This window comes from Equus asinus, chromosome 16, assembly GCF_041296235.1.
Source record: "Equus asinus isolate D_3611 breed Donkey chromosome 16, EquAss-T2T_v2, whole genome shotgun sequence".
NCBI lineage: Eukaryota > Metazoa > Chordata > Mammalia > Perissodactyla > Equidae > Equus > Equus asinus.
In genome coordinates this window covers 5,647,388-5,671,941 of record NC_091805.1, presented here as the reverse complement: position 1 = coordinate 5,671,941, position 24,554 = coordinate 5,647,388, and the positions used below count along the sequence as shown (strand labels likewise).

The 24,554-nt window shown below is 35.1% G+C and overlaps 1 protein-coding gene across 3 annotated transcripts in view; it reads left to right on the top strand.

The window, feature by feature from the left end:
• DNAI4 (dynein axonemal intermediate chain 4) overlaps positions 1 to 24,554 on the top strand; it is an 89,326-nt gene that overhangs the window by 26,897 nt on the left and 37,875 nt on the right. For all 3 annotated transcript variants that reach the window (XM_014853029.3, XM_070486515.1, XM_070486514.1), the window contains exons 5-7: positions 5,278 to 5,431; positions 8,157 to 8,296; positions 20,020 to 20,175. In XM_014853029.3, coding sequence (XP_014708515.3) covers positions 5,278 to 5,431; positions 8,157 to 8,296; positions 20,020 to 20,175 — 450 coding nt within the window. The remainder of the gene's footprint in view (positions 1 to 5,277; positions 5,432 to 8,156; positions 8,297 to 20,019; positions 20,176 to 24,554) is intronic.

Below are 24,554 nucleotides of genomic sequence, written 5' to 3'. Positions count from 1 at the left end.
GAATGAAAAAGACAAAATAATCATCCAAAAACTGTGGGACAATGTCAAAAGATGTAACGTGTAATTGGAACATCAAAGTAGAAGAGAATGGAATAGAAGAAATATTTGGGGGCCGGCCCCAATGGCCGAGTGGTTAAGTTCACACGCTCCACTATGGCAGCCCAGGGTTTCTTTGGTTCGGGTCCCGGGTGAGGACATGGCACCACTCATGAGGCCACGCTGAGGTGGTGTCCCATGTTCTACAACTAGAAGGACCTGCAACTAAGATATACAACTATGTACCGGGGGGATTTGGTGGGATAAAGCAGAAAAAAACCAGATATTCATATGGCAAATAAGCCTATGTAAAGATACTCATCTTCATTTGTTATTAGGGAATTGCAAGTTCAAACAATGAGATATCACTACACATCCATTAAAATGGCTAAAATCCAAAAAACTGACAATACTGATTGGTGGCAAAGATATGGAGCAATAGGAACTCTCAGTCATTGCTGATAGGAATGCAAATGGCGCAACAAATTTGAAAGACAATTTGAACGTTTTGTATAAAGCTAGATATAGTATTACTATAGAATCCAGCAGCTCCACTCCTAAGTGTTTATTCAACTGATCTGAAAACTTCTATCTACACAAAAACCTCCACTCAAATGTTCCTAGCAGAATGTTAATCACAATCACAAAAAATTGGAATCAACCAAGGTGTCCTTCAGTAGGTGAATGCATAAGTGAACAGTGCTACACCTAAACAGTGGAATATTATTCAGCAATAAAGAGAAATGAGCTACAAGTCCCACACAACATGGATGAATCTTAGGTACTTATTGCTAAGTCAAATAATCCAGTCTGAAAAGGCTAGTGTGTAGCATTGTATGATTCCATTTATATGATATTCTGGGAAATGCAAAAGTAGAGAAATAGAAAATCCGTCAGTGGTTGTCAGGGGCTTGGAGAAGATGGGGAGCTTAACAGGTGAAGCACAGTGGGTTTTTTAGGACGGTAAAACTATTCCGTATGATACTAGAGTGGTGGATAGATGACACTACACATTTATAAAGATCCGTAGAATCTTACATCACAAAAAGTGAACCTTAATATATCTACATTTAAAAAAAAAAGCACAATTAAAAGATTGGAGAACCCTTGAGTGGAATACAGACTGTGACACAACAATCTAACAGCTTTACAAACGTATGATATACCTTCACTCAAAGAGTAGGGAGAAGTGTAGTTCTAAATAATGTTGAAACTGAGTAGAGACCGTAAAATTTCAAACATGGAACTGCGCATAACCACTGTATGGTGGTTAGTTGATAGAGTTATTCTCCGTGGGGGTAAGGATGATCAATTCTGAACCATTGTACATTCATTCTAGGATTGAATACACAAATCAATGAAAGGCAGGGGATGGTGATCAGATTTCACACTGCCATTGGAGCAGGAAATTACAGCCAGACAAGGGGGGAAGGTTAGAATTATCCATGTGGTACTGGATGAGAATCAGAGACATTAATATGAGTCCAAGTTTAGGTTAATGTAGATGCAGACGAATATACATAAATATGTTGTATATTATATATATACACACACACATGGGTTAGTATAGATGCAAATAATTCCTAGGTTTGTCTGCTGAAACAGACATTCCTAGACAGGCCTAGAAAGAATGACATTCCAGGAGCAACAAGCATACCCACTGCCCTGAGCTTGGTTCCTAATACTATTCTCCAATACAAGGAACCAGAGATCTTTGGATAAATGACTCATTCTATGGCTGGAGCAGGCAATATCTAACATGAGTCAGAACGTAAAAAAGTGTTAAGACATAATAACCAAACAAAACATGGTGGGAGTGTGTGAGTGTTGGGAGTGTGTGAAACAGCAGCCAACAGAGAGAGCTCCCAATGGTCAAAGGTGGAATAATTTCTACAACAAAATAAATATTGTAATACTGGATTATAATCCAAAGTATGAAGTAAATCCCCATGAGTCCATACTGATATAAATAAATGATTGAATAAATAAATAAATGGGGGAAGAAAAGACAAATCTCCTGTAAAAAAGAATTCCCAATAATTTTTATAGATATTCCTCCCTCAAAAAGGTGGATGTTAACTCCCCATCCCATTTAAGTGTTGGCTTTGCATGTTGAGTTCCTTCTAAAGAGTACAGGATATAGAGGAGGAGGCGGAAGAGTAACTTTAGAGCAGAGAAACCTGACAAGCTCTGCCTCAGGTCAGGGTTCATATCGTCAGTGGTAAGTCACATTGACAGCATGTATCCTTGGTGTGATATGATGAGAATGACACTTGACCTCTGTAGTCTTCCTCCCAGAATCCATAACCCCTGTCTACCATCAGACAAACCTGAACTGAAGGATATTCTCCAAATACATGACCAGTACTTCTCAAAACTCAAGGTCATCAAAAACAAGGGAAGTCCCAGAAAATGTCACAGTCTAGAGAAACCTAAGGAGACATTATGACTAAGAGTAATGTATCTTGGATGAGATCCTGGAAAAGGAAAAGGACATTAGTTAAAAAGTAAGGAAATTGGGATACAGTATGGGCTTTTGATAATAAGAAAGTGTCAATATTGGTTTATTAGTTGTGATAAATGTGCCATAGTAATGTTAACATTAGGGAAAACTGGGTAGGGAGTATACAGGAACTCTTTGTAAAATTCTTCAGATTTTCAGTATATGTAAAACTATTATAAAACAAAAAGTTTATTACATGTTTTTAAAAAATACCTAAGGGCAAGTTCCATGCAATCTCTACTTTAATAAGCCCTCCAGGTGATTCTGATGCATGCTAAAGTTTGAGAACCATTGCTTTACTGTATAGCCAAAAGGAGGATTATGGTTAGAAAAGCTTGTGGTTTTAATTGCAAGGTAGGGGCCAAACAGCGTCTTACACACAGATGGTCTCTGGAAAGTCTCAGTGAACAAAGAAATAAGTAATAGATATGTTGTACGTGAACTCATAAAGAAAGTATCTTGATTTGTATACAACCCATTTATGAGGAGGGGTGAGAATAAAATGCTTCTGTGACTCAATTGTGTTGCAATTGTATTACACCAATTTTGGCTTAAGTAGGGCCCAAGGAAGGCTTCCTAGATTGCTGGCTACTGGAATCTCGAAGGTAGCCCTTTTCCCATACAGTTCTGAATTAACCGAAAAATATAGTAAGGGTAAATGTGGTAGATTGGAGCCCAAATGTGACATGTGAATAAAAGCCTACTGTTAAACTCCCAGATTTGACAGACTTACCCACCCATCCATTAAAGGATCTAGACCACCTCAGGTCTACTCCAACCCTTTCCGAGGGCATCATGAGTCAAGGTGTGAAGAAGAGCCAAGACTGTCTGCTAGGGCTCCCTCCTTCTGGAAGAACCATCAGGAGTGGAGAAAAGTTGTTCTAGCCATCGCTGGTGGTAAATAGGAGCAGGCAAAGCAGATATAAATTTGTGATGCTTTTCCAGATGGAGAGGGATGTGTAGTCAAGGTGTGGTTGTAAGGCCAGTTTAGAGTTAGGGGATCTGATCCATGAAATAGATTCTGAAGGTATATAGTGGAGTGTGAGGCCGTTTCTCAATATACATCAAATTCAAGCAACATTCAGGTAATGATAAATACAGAGATCCAGGAAAAACTCCTATTTGCCATCCTAGGGCTTTGGCTATGAATGGTAGTTCCTCTGCTGTTAAGTAGAAGATTAACTAGACTATGATTTTCTGTAGCCGTAACAGATAACTGAGATGTTACAATATTAGGTTCTGTACATTGATACGTTGAATATAAGATCACTTGTTTTTATCATTAGACTATCTGTGCCATAGTGCTACTTTGAAGTATATTTAAGTAAATCATAAATGAAGATCTGGTGGTCTAAAAGAAAGAAAATTTAGAGAATCAAGAGCCTATATTTCTAGTCTCGAAACTGCCTGTATTCCTGTGCAGGCTTAGACTTCTTGCTTAGCCTCTCTGTTTCTCCTTTTCTTCATTGATACAATGGACTGACTGGACTAGATATACCTCAAGTTGTGTCCATTTGGATAATTCATGTACTTTTTCACTTATCCTGTATCTATTTTAGCCAGATTTACCTGTATAAAACATCTCTTTCTTATATTTTATTGCATTAATAATAAAAATTAAAAAGTATTTTTAAAAAGAATCATCCAATACTATAAAAGACTAGCAATTTTAAATTTTGTGTTTCCTGACCCTGTCCATATGCATGAGTATTTTACATTGTCATACCCTACTGTACCTTCTGTTCTGTCATTCAACATTTTATCACAAACATTTTCATACTTTTTATTATATTTAATATATATGACAAGTATCTTAGACAAGTATTCTATAGCTTATTCGGCTGACTGGTTTGTGGAATTAGGGGCCTGTATTGTTTCCGGTTGTAAGGAGGGCGTTTTTCTCCGGCTTTGGGCCTTCTTAAGAGGACACTGAGTCTAGTCTCTGGAAAGTGTGTCCTTGTAAGTCTTGTTTTCCTAAAGCTATACCCATTCCAAAGCCCCACGAATCCCTGCCTCACACCCTGTTTTTAACAGAGAGCTCTGACCTTTGTGCCTTGTCCTGGCTCTTTATTACCCACGCAACCAAGTCCCAGCACCCCCAGCCCTGAAACTCTGTCCTCAGTGAAGTTTCCCAAGGACTGTGGGCCTCTGACTGGCCTAAAGGCTCGCAGCTAACTCTTTTCAAAGAATTATTCGCATGGATATTGAGCTTATTTTATTCTTATATTGAACCAGAACTTCCACTGGAGAGTCTTTTTAGCTCCTGGTGAAGATGATTAAAGGTAGGCTATAATCTAAATCAAAAGGCAACTAATAAAAAGGCCAAACAAAGAATCAAAGGTTGTTGTAGATGCAGACTAGAAATTGAGTTCAGGGCTCAAGAAAGGGTTGCATCCTATGTTCCCAAAATACACTTGCCCATCTTCTTGATTGTTATCAAGAATCGCTCACCCCGGTCTCCCTGTTGATATTATGGGGTAGATGTAATGGGATGCCCTTAGGGTCGTGACTACAAGTGTGAAGCTGGTCTAGGCTTGGAATATCAGCAGCCAAGACTGTGTATGGGCTGTGAGATCCAGTTTGGCTTCAGAGGGATTGAGTAGACTACGTCTCACGACACGGCCTGGTCCTTGACCGTGTAAAGCCACCTGCACTGTATAACCCCTTATGATATTTTGGTGAAATGAAAATTAAAAATAGCAATTGGTAAGTGATTTTTATTAAGTCATATGTTTTAGATTTACGAGTTTTGAGGACAATACCTGGGAAAATTTTAAAAGAAGACCTGGAGAAGACTATAGAGATAATACTCACAGAGACAGAAACACTGAGACTTTTTGACCTACCAACAGTCATGCTCTCTGTGGAATCTGAGGAAGCTGAGAAAGTAAGGTGTGTATGGTTCAGTTGTCTCCATTGCTTCTGCACTTTACATCCTAAATCAGAAGTTCTTCTCCTTGATTCTGTTCTTCAGGATTCCTGGATATACACTGGTGGTGTATGTGTCTGGAGAAACTGTGTATAAAGTTATATATGTGCCCCATGAAATTATATGCAAAGTGTTTATGTTGTGTGTACTTTTTTCTAGAGGAAGAACTCATAGCTTTACCATAATCTTTAAAAAGTAGGTGAACCACTAAGTCAAATAATAAAAGAAAGAAAGGAAGCTTCCAAGTCTTAATGGGTTTTATTTTTTCTTTTATGCATGTGTAAATTCTTTTCAATTTAAAAGGAAAGGACTGACATTTTTATATGCAAAACTTAGGAAGGGAAAATATGTTATAGGGAAATAAACCGAACTTGCTATATTAGAGCAGATTTTCCATTTCTCTCTATTAGTGAATATAAATAGATCATTAGTTTTTGCCTTATCTATTTTGAAGCTCTTTTGTTAAGTGCATACACATTAAGAACTGTTACGTCTTTTTGGCGAACCAGCATCGTTATCATTATGTAATGCCTCTCTTTATCTCAGATAGTTTTCCTTGCTCTGAAGTCTGCTCTGTCTAAAATTAATATGGGTACTATAAATACATATTAATATAGTTATTCAGATTATTTAACTTCAAATATAATTTGAATATGATTCATAGTACTAAAAAATCCGTCACTAAAATAATTTTTACAGTATTATTCTTCCCCACATATAAAATATTGTAGAATTGTTTGGACTATAAAATATAGTACAATTAGATCCTGAATAATACTTTTAAGAACTCATAAGACATAAGGAGAAAGCTCCTAGGACCAAAAACAGGAAAGAAAAAAATAACAAAGGGATAGAGCAGTGATCTGAAATGGGGGAGAGAGAGATGCTGGAAGCAAATGTTAACATTAGCACGTGGGGCTAGAGCCCCTCGGTAACCTTGGGCCCCCACAAATTGAGAGAGCTGAAGGAGATCCTTGGATGAAGCCAAGACCCTTCAAAGGCTCAGTTCTCTCAAGTGGTCCCAGGTCAGTAGAATCTCCTACCTACTGTGATAAGCAAACACAAACCTTCTCTGGAGAAAAGCACATCCCATCTAGGCTCTTAAGATTCCCTCAGATTGAGTTTGGGAAAAATACACCAAACCAGCAAAGAAACAAGTCATTATGAATGAGAACGAAAAGAAATACCAAACACTAGGTCTAGACCCTGAAGACTATGGGTAATGATATTCTCAGATAAAGAATATAAAATATATGTTAAACATTTAAATAAAAGATAGAGTGAAAACATCATTAACATTAAGAAACTATCAAAATGATGACTCATATTTGGAAAAACATCTAAAAAGGACTTTAAAATAAAGTATATTTGTATACTTATTGAAGTTAAAAAGTAAACATTAAATTTAAACAAGACATAATTGAATAGAGATTTAATAAATTGAAACATTGATCTGGATAAACTATACATCATAAACCTTGGAGACAAAAATGGGATATAAAGTAAGAAAGAGAAATTTAAAAAGATATTGACAGTAGAATAAAGGTCTAACATATATCTAATCAGTTCTAGAAGAGCAGAATAGAAAGAATGGAGGAGAGGTGGTGTTCGAAGACAGTGGTTAAGGGCTCTCCCAAACTATTGAAAGATGCCATTCCAACTGAAGTAGGAATAAATGAAAAGAAATCCACAAAAAAAGAAGGGACTCAGTGCGTTGTATTGATACTTCAGAGTACCAAATTTTAAGAGAAGATTTTAAAAACAGAACAAAAAAAGAAAGAAGGAACATATTATCAACAGAGAAACAATTAAACCGACAGTGTTATTAGGGATGAAGAAGGTCAGTTTATAATGATAGGAAGGTATGATAATTATAAACTTGACTATTCCTAATAAAATAGCCTCAAGATATATGAAGGAAAAATTGGAAACTTGGTAAGTATCCTATTAAAGTAGGAGATTTAAACCTCTCAATTATTGATAGGCCAACCAGATAAAAAATTAGTACAGATATAGAAAATTTGAACCCAAAATGTAATTTAATGGTCACATGTAGAACACTGCACTGAACAAGGAGAAAACACATGCTCTTTTCAAGAACACCTGGAATATTTTTAAAAACCATCCATGCACAAGGCAAGGATGAGGCAAGGTTTCAAAAATTTCAAAGAAGGGGTATCATACAAACCCAATTCTCTAACCACAGTGGAATGAAGTAAACAATCAATAACATAAATCTCAACTAAAACATAGACACACATTCGCATAAACATTTGGAAGTTAAAAAGCACATTTCCAAACTCCTCTTGAACCAAAGAAGAAATCATAATGGAAATTTAAGAAATACTCAGAACTTAACAATTATGAAAATAATACATATTTACAGGATGACACAAAAGCAGTACTTTGAGAGAAATTTATAGTTTTAAGTACCTATATCAAAGTTCATAAAACCTATGTGGAGATAGCGCTAATATATTGGTGGGCACTGAAGGCAGGGATGCTGGGAGGATGGTGTAACAGTTTAATGCAGTCTTTCCCTAGGAGGTTTTTTGAACTCTCATTTCACATTTTGGAGCAATCCACATTAAAGAAGGTAATTTTAAGAAAAAGTATAATAGAAAGAGATGATATGTGTGGTAATAATCAATTTTTATTAATGAATTGAATATATTTTATTTTTTCTAGCCAGAGAAACAAGAATTATGAGATCCTTTGTAGAAATAGATTAGGCAATGACTTATATGTTGAAAGGATGATGCAGACTATTAACGGAGCACCAAAGAATAAAGATGTTCAATGTGACAGAATCATAAAGGAAGACAAAGGTAATTTATGTTTTATCCTGCCTGATAAACTACCATATTGTAATATATGTTTTTTGAGTCTGTCAATTAACAAATTAATGTTGAAATATATAAAGCAAGAATAGAAATAATTGGGCCAAATCACAGCAGTAACTGGGTACTGTGATCTACAGCTTTCAGAATTTGACAAATAACAAGTAATAAACACAGATATAGAAGATTTGAGTAACATAATTATCAATCTTGATTTTTATACAAACTATATTATAGAACTTTGTACTCTTCACATGTTTATGAAGGATTTATAAAAACCAATTGTTTAGCCATCACAGAGACTATCAACCACGACTAATAACATTTAAAATGTGCCAAACACGATTCTAGGCCTTTCACATATATTAACTGGTTTAATTCTCACAACAACCCTATGAGGTAGGTATTATTATTATCATTCCTCGTTTGATAGAGGAAGAAACAGTGCCCAAGTTCACTCAGCTAGTATGGCAGATGATGATACCCCAGACAGTCTGATTCTCTTAACTGCTATGCTTACTATTCTTCGATGTTTACAAATTAACAACCCCAGGAACACTGCATAGCCAAAAATCTGTGAGGTGGGGCCAAAAGGGTAATTGGAAGAAAGGTGGTAACCTTAATGGCCTTTTTTACTCAACAAAACTATAAGTTAGTTCTTTAAGAAGATGAAAAATAGACAGACTTCTTAGCAAGTGCTAAATCAAGAAAAAGGCGACTCATAATTAGTAGGAGAGGTTTGCTGCATCTTTCCTTGCTCTTGCCCCACTCCCCTCCCCAGTGTGGCGGTGGTCTTAAAGATGGCAGCCTGCCTTCCTGGTGTGAGAACCTGGCCCCTGGTTCCTGAGGAAGCAGAGCAGATCTTATTCCCAAAGAATTTGGTTTGTCTGTTTTAGCATGTCTGGGGACTACCTGAAGGACTGATACAAGGCACTAGTTTTTTTTTTTTGCCTAACTCAGAACTCTTTCAGGTGGTAAAGCAGCTGTGCATTCTACATTCTTCAAAAACACTGTAAAGCAAATGAACAACTCACTTCTACCTGAGGCAAGAGAATCCAATTGAGTCAAACCAGAGATACACTGAAAGCCTGGGAGAAAAACCTGGGGAGAGAGTTTCTTGGGGACATTAAGGCATTGAAAAAGACTTGTGTATAAGGGGGGATTTAGAAAGTCATGTGCATGCCTAGGGCAGGATGCATGCTCACAAAAGACCTGAAAAAATTCTAAAATTTCACCTCTGTCTGATCTCTAGGCTTAGTACAAGCAGGAAGTGAAGGCTGAGACATAGTTGTAAACAGCCTGACTGAGCATTGAAGGAATTCCCCAACATAGACTCAATCTGCAAACACTGGGAGAGGGCTTTTTCCCCTTTTCTTTGTTTCTTTGTTCTTTTCTTCTCCCCTCGCCCCCTCTTTTGGAGGAGAAAGAATTCCAGGTGTTCAAGGAAATCTCTGTCAGGACACTAGCTGATCAAAATCTAAGAAACAAACACTTCTGAGATGATACATGCCAAAGATTACAGACTTTATGAAAATAGTTTAGAAACATCACTAAGCAAACAAACAACTGTCACTCACAGCAAACTACAAAACCAAACCCTGAGGAGTGGGAAAAATCTGATTTCCAGAGTTACCACATTATGATATTCAAAATGTTCAGTTTCAATAAAAAAAAATTACAAAGGATACAAAGAAACAAGAAAGTATAGCCCATTCAAGGAAGAAATTAACAGAAATCCCTGAGGAAGTACAGACATTGGACTGACTAGACAAAGACTTTGGATGGATTGTATTAAATATGCTCATAAAGCTAAAGGAAACTGTAGACAAAGAACTAAAGGAAACCAGGAGAATGATGTAAAGAAGATCAATAAAGAGACAGAAATTATAACAAGGAACCAAACTTAAATTCTGGAAATTAAAAGTACAATAACTGAAATGGAAAAACTCACTAGAGTTTTCAAGGGCAGATCTGAGCAGGCAGAATAAAGAGTCAGCAATTCTTAAAGATTGGTCAATTAAAATGATCCAGTCTGAGGAGCAGAAAGAAAAAAGAATGAAGAAAAATGAACAGAGCCTGAAGGACCTGTGGGACTCCACCAAGCATACCATCATATACATAATGGAAACTTCAGAAAGAGAAGAGAAGAGAGAGATAAAGGGGCACAAAGAATATTTGGAGAAATAATGGCCAAAAACTTCCCAAATTTGATAAAAGACAAGAATCTGCACATCCGAGAAGCTTAACAAGCTCCAAGAAGGATAAACACAAAGAGATCCACGCCAAGGCATACTATAATCAAACTGTTGAATGACAAAGAGAGAATCTTGAAAGTGGAAAGAGAAAAGTGACTTGTCACGTGCGAGGATCCTCAATAAGATCACATTCAGTTTCTCAGCAGAAACCACGGAGGCCAGAAGTCTGTGGGATGACACACTTAAAGCACTGAAAGAAAAAAACTGTCAACCAAGAATTCTGTATCCTTCAAACAATCCTTATGAAAGAGAGATTAAATTCAGTAATTAAAATTAAATATATCCTTATGAAGGAGAAAGTGACATTACCACATAAAGAAAAGCTAAGTGAATTCAGCACTAGTAGGACAGCCTGCAGGAAATGCTAAAGGGAGTCTTTCAGACAGAAAAGAAAGGACACTACACGGTAGCTTGAAGACTTATGAAGAAATAACACTGGTAAATGTAATTACAGAAGTAAATACAAAAGCCAGGATTGTAATTTGGTTTGTTAATCCTATTTTTTGTAATATGATTTAAAAGAAATGCATAAAATGATAATTATAAATCTATGCTAATGGGCATAAAGATGTAATTTGTGACAGCATCAATGTAAAGTGGGTGGGATGGAGCCATATGGGAGCAATTTTTGTATACTATTAAAGTAAAGTAGCGTTAATTCAAAATAGATTGTTAAAATTTTAAGAAATTAGTTGTAATCCCCAAGGCAGCCACCAAGAAAATAACTTAAAAATTACAGAAAAGAAAATGAGATAGGAATCAAAATGGTACACTATAAAAAAAGATGAGGGTGTCCCGCCCCATGACATAGCGGTTAAATCTGGCACACTCTGCTTCGGCAACTCAGGTTTCCTGATTTGTTCCCTGGCACAGACATACACTTCTCATCAGCCACACTGTGGCAGCAACCCACATACAAAATAGAGGAAAATTGGCACAGATGTCAGCTCAGGGCTAATCTTCCTCAAGCAAAAAAAAAAAAAAAGAGTCAGATTGGCAACAGTTGTTAGCTCAGAGCAAGTCTTCCTCACCAAAAATAAAAAGAGAGCAAAGACAAAAGAAGGGAGTAATGGAGGAATTGTAAAACAAAGAAGATCTAAGACATATAGAAAAATGGCAGAAGTCCTTCCTGAACAGTAATTATTTTAAATAAATGGGATAAACAATCCAATTAAAAGGCAGATATTGGCAGGATGCATTAAAAAACAACTAAACATGATTTAACTATCTGCTGTCTAACAGGTGACTCACTTTTGATCCAAAGACACAAATATGGTAAAAGTGATAGGATGCAAATAGTAACCAAAGAAAGCTAAGATGGGATTACGAGTATCAGACAAAATAGACTTTAGATAAAATTGTTGAAAGAGACAAAGAACATTATATATTGATAAAATATTCAATCCGTATAGAAGATGTAACAATTATAAACATATGAGCACTTAATAAAAGGGCCCCAAAATATATGAATGAAAATCTACAGATTTGAAGGGGAGAAATAGACAGCTTTATAATAAGAGCTGGGCGTTCAATACCCCACTTTCAAAAATGGACAGAAGGACTAGACAGATCATCAGTGAGAAAATAGAGAACTTGAATAACAATACAAACTAGACATAGCAGACATATATAGAACACTCCATCCCAAAACAACAGAATACACATTTTATCAAGTTCATATGGAAAACTCTCCAGGATACCTTATGTTAGGCCGTAAAACAAGAGTTAATAAAATTAAAAATATTGAAATCTTTCAAAGAATTTTTTATGACCACAATGTAATGAAACTAAAAATCTACAACAGAAGAAAATTTGCAAATATGTAGAAATTAACACACTCAAACAACAAATGGGTTGAAGAAGAAAGCACAAAATAAATTAGAAAATACTTTGAGATGAATGAAAATGAAAATACAACATAACAAAACGTATGGGATATAGTAAAAGTAGGGCTTAGAGGGAAATTTATAGCTGTAGACATATTTAAAAAGAAGAAAGATCTCCAATCAATAACCTAACTTTACACCTTAAGAAACTAGATAAAGAAGATAAAACTAAACCAAAACTTGGCAGAAGGAAGGAAATAATAAAGATTAGAGTGGAGATAAGTAAAATGACAATAGATAAACAGAAGAGAAAATTGATGAAACCAAAATTTGGTACTTTAAAAAGATCAATGAAATTAACAAAACTTTAGTTGGATTGATTAAAAAAAAAGATAGAAGACTCAAAGTACTAAAATGAGAAGTGGAAGTGGTGACATTACTATTGACCTTGCAGAAATAAAATGGATGATAAAAGAATACTATGAACAATTGTATTTCAATAAATTAGATAACTACATGAAATGGACATATTCTAGAAACACACAAATTGTGAAAACTGATTCAAGAAGAAATATAAAATCTGAACAGACCTGTAACAAGAGACTGAATTAGTAATAAAAAAAAAAGAAGCCCCAACAAAGAAAATCCCAGGACGAAATGGTTTCACTGGTAAATTTTATTATTCATTTAAAGAAGAATCAACTCCAATCATTCAAAAAACTCTTCCAAAAAACGGAAGAGAACAATTCCAAACTTGTGAAGGCCAGCATTACCCTGATACCAAAGCCAGATAAAGACGTCACAGGAAAAAAAAAAAACTACATACCAATATCCTTTATGAATATGGATGCAAAAATCCTCAACAAAATACTAGTAAACTAAACCAACTTCATATTAAATAGATTATACCCTATGGCCAAGTGGGTTTTATCCCAGTGATGCAAGGGTGATTCAACATACGTAAATCAATCAATGTAATACACAACATTAACAGAACAAAGGAGAAAACCACACATGACCATCCCAATTGGTGCAGAAAAATCATTTGACAAAATCCAACACAGTCTTATGATAAAAACACTCAACAAAGTAGGAATGGAAGAGAATTTCCTCAACCAGATAAAGGGCATTTATGAAAAACCCACAGTTAGCATTATACTCAATGGTGAAAAGCTGGAAGTTTTCCCTATGAGATCAGAAATAAGACAAGGATGCCTGCTTTCTCAACTTCTATTCAACCTTGTACTGGAAGTTCTAGCCAGAGCAGTTAGGCAAGGAAAAGAAATAAAATGCATCAAGTTGGGAAGGAAGAAATAAAACTATCTTTATTCGTAGATGACATGATCTAAGTATAGAAAATCTTAAGAATCCACACAAAAGTTATTAGAGCTAATAAATGAATTCAGAGAAGTTGCAGAATACAAAATCACACAAAATTCAGTTGTATTTCTATACACTACCAATGAACAATCTGAAAAGGAAATTAAGAAAATAATTGCATTTACAATAGCATCCAAAATAATAAAATACCTAGGAATGAATTTAACCAAGGAGGTGAAACACTTGTACCCTGATAACTACAAAACGTTGCTGAAAGAAATTAAAGGAGACCTAACTAAATGGAAAGACATCCTGTGATCAAGGGTTGAAAGACAATAGTGTTAAGACGTGACTGCTACTCAAGAAATCTAAAGATTCAACACAATCGCTATCAAAACCCCCAGAGGATATTTTGCAGAAATAGAAAAAAATCATCCTCAAGTTTATATGGAATATCAAGGGACTCCCAAATAGCCAAAACAATCTTGAAAAAGAAGAACAAAATTAGAGGCCTTACACTTCCCGATTTGAAAACTTGCTATAAAGTTACAGTAATCCAAACAGGGTGGTATTAGCATAAAGACAGATATATAGACCAAAAGACTAGAATAGAGAGCCCAGAAATAAACTCTCACATATAGGGTCAAAAGATTTTTGAAAAAGGTGCCAAGACCATTAAATGGAGAAAAAATAGACTTTTCAATGAATGGTGCTGGGACACTTGGTGGCCACATGCAAAAGAATAAAGTTGGATGACATAAACAAAAACTATCTCAAAATAGATCAATGACCTAAATGTAAGAGTTAAAACTACAAAACTCTTAGAAGAAATCATTAAGGGTAAATATTTTCGTCCTCTGCTTTGACAATGGTTTCTTAGATATGACACTAAAAGCATGAAAAACAAAAGAAAACATAGATAAGTTAGGTTTCATCAAAATTAAAAACTTTTGTGCATCAAAGAACATTATCAAAAAAGTGAAAGGACAACCTTATAATGGGAGAAAATATTTGCAAATCTTATTTCTGATAAAGGTCTAGCATCCAGAATATATAAGGAAATTTTATAATCCAAAAACAAACAAATAGAAGCAACCCAAATGGGCATAGGGCTTGACAGAAGATAGAGGACTCAAATTAATGGAGTATATACAAATGGCCAACAAGCACATAAGAAGTTGTTCAACATCATTAATAATTAGAGAAATGAAAACTACAAGTTACAACTTCTCACCCATTAGGATGGCTATAATTAAAACTGGAAAATAAGTGTTGACAAGAATGTTGAGAAATTGGAGCCCTCATACACTGCTGGTGGGAATTAAAATGGTGTAGCTGTTGTGGAAAACAGTTTAGTAGTTCTTCAAACAATTTGACATAGAATTGCTGTATGGCCCAGCAATTCAATTCCTAGATATATATCCCAAAGAATTGAGAACAGGTACTCAAATATAGGTGCACACAGATTGAGAGCAGCAGTGTTACCATAGTCAAAAAGTAGAAAAAACTGAAATGTCTGTCAAGGGATGAATGGATAAAAACGTATAAATAGATACAATGAAATGTTCAGTCACAAAAAAGAGTCAGGTACAGATAACATGCTCTGAGCAACTTCCTCTCTTCTACCCTGGGAGGTGTCAGAAATTTCTTCTCTGGAAATGGCAAAATAGAGACTCTTTTGCTGGGGAATACCATGCAAAATTCAGGACATGTGTACTTAACCAAAAACAGTGGGATTAAATGACCCTGTGCATACTGAATGCTACACACAGCAACTTCTCTGAAATCCCCTCCTCCCTTGTGGAAGGCTCCCAGAACATAGTTAGCCAGACTCTTAACCATCTGTATGTATCAGGATATACTTATCCATTCACATACTGAAGGGCATCTTGATTGCTTCCAAGTTTTGGCTGTTATCAAGAAAGCTGATATAAACATCTGTGTGTAGGCTTTTGTGTAAACATGTTTTCAATTCCTTTGGTTAAATACCAAGGAGCATAATGGCTGAATCATATGGTAACAGTATTTTTAGTTTTGTAAGAAACAGCCAAACTGTCTTCCAAATTGGCTGTACCATTTTGCATTCCCATTAGCAATGATGGATAGTTCCTGTTGCTCCACATCCTTGCCTGCATTTGGTACTGTCAGTGTCCCTGAGTTTGACCTTTCTAAAAGGTGTGCAGTGGTATCTCATTGTTTTAATTTGTGTATCCATGATGACATATGATGTGGAGCATATTTTCATATACTTATTTTCCATTTGTATATCTTCTTTGGTGAGGTGTCTGTTAAACTCTTTGGCCCGTTTTTAAAGTTTTTTTTCTTATTGTTGAATTTTAAGAGAGATTTGTATATTTTGGACAACAGTCCTTTATCGGATGTATCTTTAGCAAATGTTGTCTTCCAGTACATGGCTTGTCTTGTTATTCTCTTGACATTGCCTTTCACAGGGCAGACATTTTTAATTTTAATGAAGTCCAGCTTATCAATTTTTGCTTCATAGATCACGCCTTTAGTGTTGTATCTAAAAAGTCATCACCATACTGAAGGTCATCTAGATTTTCTCCTTTGTTATCTTCTAGGAGTTTTCTACTTTTGCTATTTACTTTTAGGTCTATAATCAATTTTGAGTTAATTTTTGTAAAGGATATAAGGTCTGTGTCTAGATTAGTTTTTTGCATGGGGATATCCTGTTGTTCCAGTACCATTTGTTGAAAAGACTATCTTTGCTCCTTTGTATTTGCTCCTTTGTCAAAGATTATTTGACTATATTGATGTGAGTCTATTTCTAGCCACTCTATTCTGTCCCACTCCTCTATGTGTCTATTCTTTCACCAATGTCACACTGTCCTGATTACATAGCTTCAGAGTAAGTCTTCAAGTTGGGTAGTGTCAGTCCTCCAACTTTGTTCTTCTTCCATGTTGTGTTGGCTATTCTGGGTCTTTTGCCTCTCCATGTAAACTTTAGAATCAGTTTGTCAGTATCTACAAAATAACTTGCTGGGATTTTGATTGGAGTTGCATTGATCTACAGGTCAATTTGGGAAGAACTGACATCTTGACAATATTGAGTCTTCCTATCCATGAACATGGAATATCTCTCCATTTATTTAGTTGTTTGATTTTGTTCATCAGAGTTTGTGGACATCAAAGTAGCCTTGGTGGCCAAAGATGGCCCTAAACAAAGAAATGCAGGTGTGGGCAGTTGGAGATTGGCCAGCAAGAGGTCATCTGGAGCAGGTGTGGGCAGGACACTAACAGCATCTGCCACAGGAAGAAAAACCTTGAAACAAAGCAAGAGAATGATCAATCCAACAGTTAGGAAAACTGGGTACTTCTGTTGGAGGTAGCTAGAAGGAAGAGGGCTATGATAGGAGGCTGTCCAGGGGGCTTCTAAGCACCTGGGGATGTTCTGTTTCTTGTCTTGGCTGGTGAGTATATGAGATTAATTCTTCCTTTACACTGCACATATATATATTACACACTCTTCTGTGAATGGTTTATATTTTACAATAAAGATTTATGAAAATAATGAAAGACGGTTTCTACTAAAGAACTTAGATACAGACCAAGTAAATATTAAGTTTTTATGGATCAATAAAAAAGCATATGTCTTCCTTGCCTGATTTTGGATGAAATTGAAAGAAATTCAGGAATCAGAGACTTGGAAATCAAAATATTACGTTTATTACTGATCAAGTTAATTGAAAAATGTAGCCTTAAAGCTGCAGCTGGTGCATTTGCTAATTCTTCCCTCCGGAATAGATCTTGCCGACTGTAATTGGCAGAGCTAGCCAAGCACAGAGCTCCTCTGTAGGGGTGACAACAGACCAGAATGCAAGCTTTCTGCAAGTGAGCAGACCTAACGAAAGAATCCAGAAGTGGGGGAGCTGCAGTTCCTTCTCCTAGATGCTCCTACAGGATGAGTTACTTTTCTTTTCCTGGGAATGAGTGAATGAGGGATATAGAGGGGCCAGGAGTGTTGATTTAGCTAAAGTTCCCTCTGTAAAGATCCACAGAAAGTGAGGAAAAAATTAGCTATCCAACAGTATAGATATAGTAATTTATGATAAAAGTGTCATTTCAAGTAAATGGATAATTCAATAAATTCAATAATTCCTGGCTAGCTTTTGAAAATATAGTTAAGTCCCACAACTTTTCATAAAGCCAGCTTGTTTTCTATGTATATTATACTACAACAAAAAGTTTTTTACAAAAGCGTGTGTGATATGAGCTTGTTTTTATTAAAAAAATATACATATGTATTTGTTCATGTATATCTGGTAGGACATACACCAAAGTGTTAGCAGTTATTGTCTCTGGGTGATGGAAATACAAGTCATATTTACCTTTATTTATTTATTTATTTTTACAGTAAGCATGTCTTTTTAATCAGCTAAAAAGTAAAAATATTTTCCCATAAAAGTTATGTAGCTGATTTCTACTCTTTTATAGTCTGAATTAAACTAGTAGATAGAAACAATGTTTTTAAATTTGTAAAAACTATGTAGTTATATTTTAGATTCAGAAATGCTCAAAGCACAGGCATAGCTGGGAATACTTTTTTCTGATACTACTTAAAATAAAGTTTCTTTAGTAGTATATAATAGCATACAGTTGGGAAGTTGCAATCATTCATTATTTATTATTCCATCTTGTACATGATATTATGGCATGTGGTTTAAGATTTTTCTGTTTCTTAGGTTAATTTATTCAAGTGAACAAATGTAACAAGGGCATCCAAACTAAAATTACCAGTGTTATCTTCAAAGAAGAAGCAACTTTATTTTTTTTAATTTTTTTTATTTTTTGAGGAAGATTGCCTTGAGCTAACATCTGCTGCCAATCCTCTTTTTGCTGAGGAAGACTGGCCCTGAGCTAACATCCATGCCCATCTTCCTCTACTTTATATGTGGGACGCCTGCCACAGCATGGCTTGCCAAACGGTGCTGTGTCCGCACCTGGGATCCGAAGCGGCGAACCCCGGGCTGCTGAAGTGGAATGTTCGAACTTAACCGCTGCGCCACAGGGACAGACCCCTAGAAACAACCAACACTAACACCCTAACGCTTTATACTGTTCATTTATAACATTATTTATGTAGCAATTATTTTATTAGTGACCATGTTACAATGTGTTCCTATATGCTCAACTTACTAAATTTTCAGGTAAGGGAAGAAGAAGAAGTTTAGATAATTCAATATTCAAAGACATAATTTCTTTCTATGGTGTTTTACTTCATGAACATGGAAATTGTACCCTTTTCAATTCAGCAAAATACTAAATATTCTGTGTATGACTTTGTTAGATATTACTAAGTTCAATAAGATAGAAAATGTTATTTTGAAATGTGAGTTAACATTCCTACTAATTGAAAATATTGTTAAATACCAGAGCTCCTTCATTTTACATCATGAAAATAAAAATTCTAACAATGAAGTGGTTGCTTTTTTTAGATCCAGATCCTGTTTTGATTTTCAGGGAAAAGAATTCTTTATTAAATCATGGTAGTTTAACTGAAAGTTTAGTAAGTATAGCATGTAGGAATATGTTGTTACTTAGTCAATGATAAAATAATTATTATATAAGCCTTTCATTGTTATATCAGCAATGAAAGGGGTTGGGAGCTTTTTTCTTTTTTAAAAAATTTGGAGATAAATAACCTTGCCAATTTTTGTTTGGAGACCAGTGTTACATTTGCTCATCAAAATAAGTATAGATAAACAAAAATTTTAAAGGAGATGGTAATACCCACACTACTCTACAAGTTTCTTGAGAATAGAATCTATTGTTTTCCCAAGAAGTACAGTCTTCGCATAAATATGTAGGAAATCTTACTTTGATAAAATGGAATTCGATGATTATAAACAAAAAGTTCTGTAGAATATGACACGTTATATGTTAACCATAAGTAAAGGAACGTTAAAACCTTGCTATAACACGGTTGTGCAGGTCCGTATCAAGGCAGCCCTCCACTGACGCACTGAGGAGCTTACGCTGCACCAGCTTGGAATAGAGAGGGAGAGGCAGGATCAGGAAGGACGGGGAGGATAATGTGGAGCTGTCACTGAGACACTAAGGTATCTGTAGATGTCAAAAGTGCGATGGCTAAGGAGCTCTTAAGGTGTCCTCGTGATTTATTTCTTTTTCATCTTTATCCACTTCCTGCCATTGTTGTAAACCAACAGTATCTTTTTTTTCCTCAACAGGAGATATTCTTATCTTAGATTTTGCTGCAACTACTTACGTATAAGCTAAAATGTTAGAATTTGGTTTAGAATAAATTTTATCTTTCTGTCTCTTTGTTTAGGCATAATGTCCACCGCTTGGGATTTGTATGACTCTTTGAATGCCTTGGAGCTCTCCTCTCTACCCGCGAAATGGCCTGCAGCTGATTCACGTAGTAGAACAAACGTGGCTGCTAAACCTCGGGAGCGAAGAGCGCCAGGGAGCACTACCGAAAAAAGTCAGATTCCATTTATTTCAGCTTTTTTAAAATGCTATTTCCACATGACATTTTAAATCAGTTCTTTTTTATAGGTTACAGTATTTTATTTCTGGTGGAACATGAAAATACATCTTTTACTCAGGAACAGTGTTGTTACTCTTTCACATCGTCTTGGATGCTGAACTGAAAAGTTTATTTCTTCTTGGATACCCGTCAGGAGTTTCAAGGGTTCTTTCTCTGCTGCTTCTTCACTTGCCCTTAGGCTCTCTTTTATACATCTGGGTCCCATCATTTTCTGCCTCTCTTTCTTTCTGTAGACTAAATAATTTGTAAGAAAAATAACGTATGTTAGCTCTGCAACAACTTTAAATATATTAACAGTAGCTTTTAATAGGGGGCATTTTTACCTCCCCAGGGGACATCTGGCAATATATGGAGACATTTTTGTATCTTTTGCATAGATGCCAAGGATACTGCTAAAAATCCTTTGGTACTCAGAAAGCCCCACAACAAAGAATTATCTGTCTAAAATGTCAATACTGTCAAGTTGAGGATCCTGCGTTACAACTTTAGCTTTTAGTATGTTAAGTTTTAAGATTAAATGTTATGATTAAAATCAGTACAAGATTTTAACTTTCCAAGTATACTTAGCAATGTGGAAGAATTTTTACAAAGTCCAATTATAAGAAGTTTGTCAAGTTCCACTTCTCATTGTTTTGTGATTATATAATTTTACTCTCCCTATTCTGAACTTTTGAGTTTTTTTAAAATAAAGTGACATTACTACATTTAAGGGGTTGTCCTTATTTCAGAATAACTATACCCTGGCAAGTTTTTATAAAGTTTTGGCAAATTTTCGTAAATTAAACTGGAATATTTCTATTCTCACTGATTTTGACCCAAAGACAAATGTAATATTTAAAAATAATAAATCAGTAAATATTTTGAAATATCAAGTTTAAACAGAATTGATAATTTTCAGAAAACAATTACTTTATTTATAACCAAATACATTTCCTTTGGAGACTTTAGAGCTATAGGACTTATCACCTTATAACCTGGGCTATCATTGTATCTCAAGTTTGATATTTAAAAAAAAATCTAAACTTTAGATAGGTCACCTATATTCTTTTATTTGTTTTTAAAAATTATATTTATAGTCATGTGGACTATAGCTGTGCTGTACTGAAAGTTGTTTATAATGAAGACCAGTTCATTTTCCCAGATAACAATGAATGGGAAGAAGGAATTACTAGTTATCACTACAGAAACATTACTCTTTGTTGTTTAAGTTTTAATGTCCATATAGTAGGTTTTCTTTTAGAAGCTAAAATGTTCCCACCAAAAATTGCTAGGAAAAATTCAGTCTTAGACTGAAAATTACATTGAGACTTCAAAAATTGATATATGTTATTAAGCCCACTGACCCACAAGAAAAGTGTGAGTGGAAGGTCCTAGAAGAAAAATAAGTCTCATTTGTGAGACTTTTATTTCATGTTGTTTGAGTGCACTTTTAAAAGCAGAAAGAGATAATAAAAGCATATTCAATAACTATAATACAAAGTGAAAATATGCTTTATTTTAGTATTATGGCTAATTAAGGGGATGAGGAGATCAGAACTAGGAGAAGGGAGAAACTACAAAATGGAAAAAGACAGGTAACAGAGCTGAGTGGTCAGATTTATTGAGAATGTAAAGGAGATTCAGATAAACCTGGGACTAGATGACCTCTGAGCTCCCTTTTGACCCTGAGATTCTGTAATACAAACACAAGGAGAGAAAATTACTGCTGGCCCATGTTTGGGTTAAGGTGTTTCTATTCCATTTAAATTTCGAATGTGGAGGTTATATTTTAACCTTCTATTATCATATTTGAGGGGGGGGAAAGGCCCATAATTTTCCATCTTTGAATGTGTGTAAGACCACATCTCAGTTCACAGAGAAAAATTATTTTCTCTTGTGAGCTATTTTTCTCCTTTGAAATGGTGCTTTAGATTTAAAAACAGTAATAGTTATTTTAAGCACAGGTTATATTTACAGAAAAATTGGGCAGAGTGTATTGAGAGATTCATGTAATCCCCTCATAGCCCCCATTCCCGGTGTAGTTTCCTTTATTCCCAACATTTTGCATCTGTGTGGTACATTTGTTACAATTGATGAACCAATACTGATACATTATTATTAACTGAAATCCATAGTTGACGTTAGGGTTCATTCCTTGTGTTGCACAGTTCTGAGTTTTGATAAACACATAGCAACGTGTTTCTGCCGTTACAGTCTCTTACAGTGTAGTTTCACTGACCTAAATCCTCTGTATTTCACCTATTCCTCTCTCCTCCGGTGCCCCTGACCACCACTGACCTTTTTATTGTCTCTACAGTTTTGCCTTTTCCAAAATGTCCTATAGTTGGAATCATACAATATGTAGCCTTTTCAGACTGGCTCCTTTCACTAAACAATATGCATTTAAACTTCCAACATGTCTGCTCATGACTAGACAGCTCATTTATTTTTATCACTAAATACTGTTAAATTGTATGGATGTACCATGGTTTGTTTATCTATTCATTTATTGAAGGATATCTTGGTTGCTTCTAGTTTTTGGTAATTATGAATAAAGCTGCTATAAACATTCATGTGTAGGTTTTTGTGTGGACATAACTTCTCACCTCATTTGGGTAAATACCTAGGAGTACAGTTACTGGATCATATAGTAAGAGCATGCTTAGACTCAAACCACAGACTGTCTTGCGAAGTGGTTGTACCATTTTGCATTACCACCACCACCAAGTGAGTGTTCCTCGTGCTCCTCCTTCTTGTCCATATTTGATATTGTTACTTTTTTTGACAGTTAGCTATTCTAATAGGTGTGTAGTGGTATCTTATTTTTGTTTTAATTTGCAATTCCCTAATGACATGTGATGTCGAACATATTTTCATATGCTTATTTGGCATCTGAATATCTTCTTTGGTGAGGTGTCTATTTGAATCTTTTGCCATGTTTATAATTGGGCTGTTTTCTTATTGTTGAGTTTTTATGAATTCTGATAAATTAAGTGCTTTCTCAGATATGTGTTTTGCAAAATTTTCTTCTAATCTGGGGCTTATCTCTTCATTTTCTTAACAGTGTCTTTCGCAGACCAGAAATTTTTCATTTTAATAAAGTCCAATTTAAGAGTATTTTTCCTTTTTGGATTGTGCTTTGGTGGTATCTAAAAACTTATCACTAACCCTAAGGCCACCTGTATTTTCTCCTATGTTGTCTTCTAGAAATTTTATAGTTTTGCATTTTACATTTAGGTCTAAAGTACATATCAGTTAATTTTTGTGAAAGGTATAAGTTCTGTGTCTAGATTAATTTTTTGAACATATAGATGTCCAATTGTCCATTTGTTGAAAAGACTCCATTGAATGTCCTTGCTCCTCTGTCAAATATCAGTTGGCTGTATTTGTGTGGGTCTATTTCTGTGCACTCTGTTCTGTTCCATTCACCAATTTGTCTGTCCTTTCACCAATACCACATTGTCTTGATTAACTGTAACTCTATAGTAATTCTTAAAATAGGGTAGTATCAGTCTGTTTTGTTCATCTTCAGCCTTGTTTTGGCTATTCTTGCTGTTTTTGCCTCTGCATATAAACTTTAGAATAAGTTTGTCAATATCTACAAAATAGCTCAGTGGGATTTTCATTGAGATTGCATTGAATCCATATATAAATTTTGGGAAGAATTGGCATCTTAGCAATATCGAGACTTTGTATTCATGAAAATGTATTTGTTTGGCTCTTCTTTGATTTCTTTCATTAGAGTTGTGTAGTTTCCTCATATAGATCCTGTACATGTTTTGCCTTAAGTGTTTAATTCTTTAGTACTAATATAAATAGTATTATGGTTTTAATTTCAAATTTCAATTGTCCATTGCTGGTTTATAGGAAAGCCATTTACTTTTGTATGTTAATCTTATATCCTGTGACCTTGTTATAATTGCTTATTAGTTCTAGGAGATTTTTTTTTTGACAATTCTTTGGGATTTTCTACATAGACAAAGTTGTTTTTCTTCTTTCCAATTGTATAACTTTAATTTTTTTCTTACCTTATCGTATTAACTAGGACTTATAGTGCAATGTTGAATAGAAGTGGTGAGAGAGGATATCCTAGCCTGGTTCCTGATCTTCGGGGGAGTGTTTTCAGGTTTCCACCATTATGTGTGATGTTAGTTGTAGGTTTTTTGTAGATGTTCTTTATTAAGTTGAAGAAATTCCCTTCTATTCTTAGTTTGCTGAGGGTTTTTATTATGAATGGATGTTGTATTTTGTAAAATGATTTTTCTGAATCTAATGTGATTTTTCTTCTTTAGCCTGTTGATGTGATGGATTACATCAATTGATTTTCAAACGTT